Raw genomic sequence first — 7,500 nt, forward strand, 5'->3', positions numbered from 1 at the left:
ATAAAACTGTGGCTTTGTCAAACATGTATCTTCAAATATTGTGGATCATTGCGTTTTAAGGACAATTGTTCAACCCACTATGGTTTAATTAATGAGTTTGTGTTTTGTGAACATCGTAGGCAATCTATCAAACAGGTTTACGATCTTAACGAGAATCAGTTACTTTATCCAAGAGAACAAATCTTGGGTTAAGAATATTGCCGAATAACGAAAATGTCAATTGTGGAGTGGAATTTGATTCACCAATATTATGACAGTGAGATGACTTCACATTATAACTTGCTTAACATTTATTTTACTTATTTTACTTCTTTTAACTGTGGCGCAACCGCTATTAATTCAGGGCGTCACCCTTTTCCATTGGGAAACTGTTTTTATTTGTCTAAGGTTAAATTCAACATTTCATAAGAATAACCAGCAGATTACATTTGAATGGATTCCTCCTTGACTTTTTCCAAAATCAACAAATCTCGCTGCTTGTATTTACACAGTTTACACATTAATAGAATATAGATATGTCCATGATAAATGCCATACAACTAGTGATGAAAAACCACAGGTGTTTATTAATTTCTAAAATCTTAATTCTAACTTCTTACTCTACATTCAAATTTAAAACAAAGGACTTATCCAATAATGTTAGAAAATAAAGTCATGTTTTCATTATTTCCTGAAAACAAAACAAAGTTTGTAATGGGTTTTTATTTTCTATAAAACAATTTTTTATGGACAGGTCAACTCAACACAACGTGAAAGAAGCCCATTACCATCCTTTAGACAAACACGCACCCGTCCCAGCGTCTTGTCTTCTGCTCCATCTTTTTGTTGTATATTTGTTGACATCTCAATGAGCAAGAGACACGAGGCCTGCCACAACATTGTGTCATTGTCCAACTAAACGCCAACGTTGCCTGCCAAGATACGTGTTATATTTACAAAGTCTGAAATTATGATGCTTCGTATCATGTTTACACGCTGTCAACCGTTTACAACACACAAATAAACGTGGTATACTTCAAAAAGTTCACGAACACTTCGGTGCAATGGGCGATACTCTCTCGTTTAACAAATCGATTTAATGTAAGCATTCAATGTGTGTTTTTAAAAGATATTTGATCAAGAAATGGCCAAATGCCTTATAAGACAATGCGACTTGATTTTTTTTTTTAAAAAGCAGAGAGAAATGACGCGCCTCGTAACGTCCATGAAATAGATGGATTTGAAGGAAGTTTTCCATTCCTTAAAATCAAGTTTTCAATTTTCTAGCACTCTCGGGCAAGGTGACGTAAACGAGATTTGCACACAATGATAGATAGCCTAATTTTTTGTTTGTTTCATTGATAAGTATCGATATAAAATGTTTTCTGATCGGAGTAGAGAAGTGTCTTTCAAGACTTTAAATGATAAAGGGAAACAAATTACGGCTCAATCATGGGTGTAAGATAAATATCTGAAAAGGCGTGTATGACTTACGCTTATAGATGGGTTCAAGATAACCGCTTTTCTCAAAAGCCAGCAGATAAATAAGACCTGTAACATAGAATGACCCACAGACAAAAGTTTCAAGGCTCACAATGTTGAACTATGAGCCAAGATGGAGAAGAAGAGAAATAGAGATAGACAGATGATGAGTTGGCTTGATGGTATAACTCCTACAGGGGTGCTCCCCAATGAATATGCAGTAGAAAAGACAAACATGTTATCAAGTGAAACAAAAGGAATAAGTAAACGTTTAAAACATTTAAACATTTAATACGAACCAAATTTACATTACACATAATTACATTTTCAAACTTCATCAACCGATCGACCATCTCCATTTCCACGCACAGCCTCACGCTCAAACAATAATACAGGGATTGAACTAATATCCCCTTGATGAAGGTCCGTGCGTTTGGAACGGGAGTCAATATTATAATTATCTCTCTTAGACCATAACAGAATGAAATACATAGTACTATCACCCCAAAAAGTCAGCCTGACTCGACCGAGGGTCGAACCACGAGACTTCCTGATCACCAGAATGATCTGTTCTTGTAATTTTCTTTCTGTTTGTCTGGTACTGTGTCATACACACCTTTTCAGATTATCACAAGATATCTGGATAGATTTGCACTCATAAAACTAATCTAACGCTATCCAGTTTACATTAATGGGTCCTGCCGGCATCGTGTATTTGTACTCTTTGAGGTAACGTTCCGAACCTGCAGATGGTCTGTTTGAGTACTCAATAGTGCGTGATGAACAACAGGTTCATGACGATTCATAAATAAAGCAAATTTTAGGAAAATAGGCATAAAATCAACCATTGGAAGCTGCTGCGCAAGATATGGTCTTGAGAATTATTTTAACCTTTTCACAAATTGCATATTGAACTAAATATTTATTTTCCTCTTCTTATTTAAAGCCAGTGACAGTGTCAACTCAATCTCAATCAACTTCAGAGAGAAAGAACTCCGAATTAGAGGGAATCAGAGAAACATCTTAAGAAGTGATGTGTTCTCAGATGGAGTTAAACAAGAGAGAAGGACCCGTGAAAAAGGGAGAAAAAAGAGGAGAAAACGACGCCTCAAGAAACCCGTCCTCTGGCATCAGAATTTTGTCGAAATGGGAGAAAAGGCGCATTTCTTGCTTGAGGTTGGACATTAAAAATTCATTTAGAAATAAACTTTATATTATGTGAACATCCATATAGCGCAGCTCCCTGAATTCACCTTGTGGAGTAAGCGCTTCATAATGAATGCTTTATTTATTCCTTCTGATGGCCTTACGGAACTACATTTCCATTCCATACGGCGTTTTTTCCCCATTAAAATCCTTACAATATTAATCACTGATGTCAGGACAAGTGCTTTGTGATTACTGTCACCAATCCGGTCACTGGCCATGAACGTGATTGATATCGCTTGATGTTGTTACAAGTCAGTTGATGTCTCGAGAACGGAGCCATGCACAGATAATCTAAGTACGGTTACACATTGGGTTAAAACTGATATGAACCTGGTCTAGTGTACAATTGTTTATATTAAACTGCAGTGAATTTTTCTCTTTTTCTGGTTTAATGTTACATAAATATCTTTCTACCAAACACTGACAACTGTTGAGAGCAGGGTTTTTTTTTCTGGGAAAGGAACACGTTTAGTTACGAACACCTTATATTATAGAAATATAAATCCTAGGTATTTGTAATTGTATTAATATTTAAGTCAATTTATGAATTTCGAACTGTCTGGTGTCGAGCAAGATTAAACGTCAGCACACGTGAGGTAAGATCCTGAAACGCCAGATGAAATGGTCAAGGGAATGTGTTGGGAAAAAGAAAATTAGCTTAATATTAGATTTTGCCCTGGTATTAGTTTTGATTTAACAATAGACTCACGGGATCTTACATCGTTAGCTCATTATCTTGACATCTTTTGCGAATTGTTTATTATCAACAGCCTGTAGCTCCCCCCCCCCCCCCCCATAAAAAAGACTGAAGAATTTATTTTTTTGGTTTCAGATATCTCTACGAATGATTGTAAAGCTGTATCATATTTTTGAGCAAAAAATAATGAATCACCAAGTGTATTGTTTAGTTTAAATTTAATTGCTTCATTTTAGTTGCATCTCATTTCCTTGAGTTTTATTTTTCAACTTCAAATTAATTTTGTTTTCTTAAACAAATTTCATTAAATTGATTTATTAAAATGGTATAAGTTATTGTTATGATTATTTTTTAAAAACTATAATACCAATGTCTCTTTTGGCTTTCTCCTCAATTATTGCCTGACTAAAATCAAGAATAAAACAACCGGTGTCACTTCCCTCCAATTGGATTACGGGGACGGATCACGTGAGGAGGTCAGCTGTCAAGGTCAAAGGTGAGATGATTCTTCTCGTTATATCGCGAACCTATCAATCTTCATTATCTTCACACATTCTTCTCTTCTAAATTTTACACGAATTTGTTTCTGCCTGTCAATCCGGAAAAGCGAGAATGCCAAAAATGGTCCCTGGAGACTAGAAAGGGATGTCATCATTTAGAGGCGAGTGAGTCTTTCGATTTAAAGATAGCACACGCATTTAAAAATGTTTATACTCGGGCAACAACACACACGGACACAAACACACATACATGCACACATGTAAACATATACGGACACTTTTATACATACAAACATACTAAACCCGTAATTTGTGCGAGAGGTGACTGGTTGATAACTACTGGAGATCATCGGTTAAACGCCCACCTCTTGGAGCTTCTTCTTGCTTGAGCTACTATCAATTTTCTCATCATGTCAGCGCTGTTATTCCTGTTGAATCGAACGTTTCTTTTGTAGGTAATCTTTTACCAATATAGAAAATATACAGGCATAACACCGCATGCGCACATCTCCCTGAATCCGTTTTTTATCAACGAGGACTACTTACTGCGTGGTCGTGTACCTCCAAAACTATTGTATTTAGCGATTTTATGATTGCATTCCAGCAGCATTGCACACACACACACACAGACACACACACACAGACACACACACACACACACATATATATATATATACATATATATATATATATATATATATATATATATATATATACATGTTTGTGTGTGTGTGTGTGCGTGTGTGTGTGTGTTTGTGTGTGTATGGATAAGAAGGGGAGGAAGAAGAAGAAGAGGAGGAGGAAGAAGTAGAAAAAGGAAGGCGCGAGAGATAAAAGCAGGGTTATAAACGTATAGTGGCGAAGGAAAGTGTATGATGAATATTTGACCATATTAGATACTAAAAAAACGATAGTTGATGAATTATGTGTTTTTGTGAAGATGGGGGAAAGGTGCTTGAAAACCAGAAATAAATAAAGAAAAGGTAAAAACACACAAAGAGAAAGTTGAAAATTTATGAATGCCCTTGTCCTCATTCCAACTAGGCAAACTAGCACAGTAGGAATGTTGTGACTTGTTTGACCAGAGCTTCGCAGCGATCTGTTTGTGTTGTTAGACACGTCAGGCGGCTGGATCAACTTCCGGTCGTTGCGTAACTTTTCTCGTGAATGATGAAAAAGGACTAAGGAGGACAATGTCCGTAACTACGAGAAGTTATGTCGTGTCAGTTTTTATGAACCACTTTAATTTAATGTAACTGTCGTTCAGTGGCGCGCTAGTGGCCGGACGAGTTAAATTATTCGAATTACTTGTTTGTTTGTATCTCTGCGTTTGCGGACCAAAAAAATCGAAAAATCGAACTATGACATCATAAAGCAATGATTTGACGTGCACATTTGGGTGTGTGTGTATGGATAGGCAGGGGAGGAGGAGGAGGAGGAAGAAGAAGAAGAAGAAGAAGAAGAAGAAGAAGAAGAAGAAGAAGAAGAAGAAGAAGAAGAAGAAGAAGAAGAAGAAGAAGAAGAAGAAGAAGAAGAAGAAGAAGAGGAGGAGGAGGAGGAGGAGGATGAGGAGGGAGAGGAAGTGGAAGAGGAGGAGGAGGACGAATCAATCGGTCATGATGCCGTCATCGACACCGGTTTATTTATATAATCTTTTTTAATCTATTAATCTAGTCTTATTACGGGTAGGTGGGTATTTCAAAATAGGATTGTTGTCTCTTTCATGTCATTCTCTCGCTCTTACTTCGTACAAGTCCTTGATATCTTTTCACAGACTAGGTATTGTTCAAAGCATTTGATTGCCAAATTACTTTGACAAATTTTTTGGCGTCCTGAGGCGTTTTGAGTGAACTAGTGGACGGATTACCGTTCGAAGAGAACTTGCAAACTACAAACGAATAACTTGATCCTACCGAAGCGCTTGTCTTTTCTCGTATGGTTAGCCTGTACATCTTGATTCGCACACTGCGATCTTTTTTTAATTTGTAACAAGTCAAGCGACGTAACGCGGGGTCAGTGGTCGGTCTTACACTGACTTTGTGTCACTTAATAAAACATTTAAGTCACAATATCTCATTCGACTCAAATTTCACTGAGAATCTGACTGAAGGGGATGGATATTGTAAGGATTGTTGTAGAAAATAAGGACAACAAACTGAAATGGATAGACTTGCTTATATCCGGTCAGCTGAGAGAACACATAAAGCATTATTAATTGCATTTCTTATAGAAATGTGCACATTTAAATGGTAATTTTATCTTGATCGAATTGTTATTTCAGTGTTTAATGAACGCTTGGTTTGATACAACAGTTCTGTGATTGCCTTGAATTGAATCTTTACAGGGGTGTGTCGGGATGATACAGAAGCAAATTAAAACAAAACTACAATTAGCTACGATAGGATGAGCCAGTGATTGGTCACCTCAAGGGTTGCAGTGTAGTGCTTAACCACTCGGCCACCTCGCCGTCTTGAACAAAGGAAACTGTGTACATGATTCATTTCCCAAGGACAATACATTCCAAATTCCTTATTGCCGGCTCCAACACTCGGACTCAATTTAGGTCATGTTATCAGCGACACTGTCACTTAAGGGTCCCAATAGCGCATTTGCTAGAGCAGCTGCTTCACACGCGACGGAATCAGGATCGTTCCCAGGTTAGGATTTTCTGACCTCTTTGTCTATCCAGTAGAGATCGGGTTGCCGAGTCTGTTAGACCTGGCGGAAAATATTTGGTCACAAACTAGTGTCGTATCAAAATGATAGCAAGCGATTGCAATTGTTCGCTTAATGCTGAACCGGATAACCTTCGTCTACATATATGTACATGGGCCTTATGTCTCTGCAGGGCTACTTTTACTTATACTTTATCAGCTGCACTTGGAGTTGGAGTGAAGTAGCGTTGTCATTGAAGGCAAACTCCACTTGCACCTAAAATTGAATATTTCCTCCTATGTGATTTATTGCTGTCGGTTCAGGTGATTAAAATATTGTAAAGCGCTGAGAGCATGGTATTATAACGCAGATATAAATGCAAACTCTTTATATTTAAACCCACTAGGGCATCTCAAAATTGTAGCAAATCGCATTTTATATATGGCTACCATAAAAAATGGAGACGGAGAAGGCAACAAAAAACAAGAGACAATTTGATTCCGACAACAGCCCTTAACCTGCTAAGAGTTAATAGAATCACATTTTCCAGCCTAAAGCGAAAATGATTTGAAGCTGGGAGATGCTTCCATTCAAATTGTTGACAAAGTGAAAAACCTCGGCACATTCTTAGACTCTGGACTGTCGATGGAGCATCAGGTTAATAATTTGGTTAGATCTCTCTTTTTCCAACTTAAAAAAAATTATTGCTTCCATTAGGCGGTTCATATCTGAGGATGTGAACAAACGCCTGGTTGTGTCCCTCGTGCTATCGAAATTGGATTATTATAATGCTCTGTTGTTTGGCGTTTCGCAATATAATCTGAGACGTCTTCAGATTGTCCAAAACAGCGCTGTCAGACTAGTATTCATGAAGCGTAGGTGTGATTCTGCCGGACCTCTGCTTCATGACCTGCATTGGCTGCCTGTTGAGAAAAGGATTAAATTCAAAGCTTGGGTTTTGGTGTATTTTGTTGTCTT

General features: G+C 37.4%; 1 protein-coding gene across 1 annotated transcript in view; it reads left to right on the forward strand.

Annotated features, from left to right (window-relative positions):
- The window catches only part of LOC144964014 (uncharacterized), a 139,118-nt gene that overhangs the window by 90,929 nt on the left and 40,689 nt on the right, over positions 1 to 7,500 (forward strand). Inside the window, exons 11-12 of the mRNA XM_078897959.1 lie at positions 2,408 to 2,637; positions 3,784 to 3,863. Of these exons, the coding sequence (XP_078754085.1) occupies positions 2,408 to 2,637; positions 3,784 to 3,863 (310 nt within the window). The remainder of the gene's footprint in view (positions 1 to 2,407; positions 2,638 to 3,783; positions 3,864 to 7,500) is intronic.

The sequence above is a fragment of the Berghia stephanieae genome, chromosome 2 (assembly GCF_034508935.2).
Source record: "Berghia stephanieae isolate SIO BIC M18660-M18661 chromosome 2, UCSD_Bste_1.3, whole genome shotgun sequence".
NCBI classification, from domain to species: domain Eukaryota; kingdom Metazoa; phylum Mollusca; class Gastropoda; order Nudibranchia; family Aeolidiidae; genus Berghia; species Berghia stephanieae.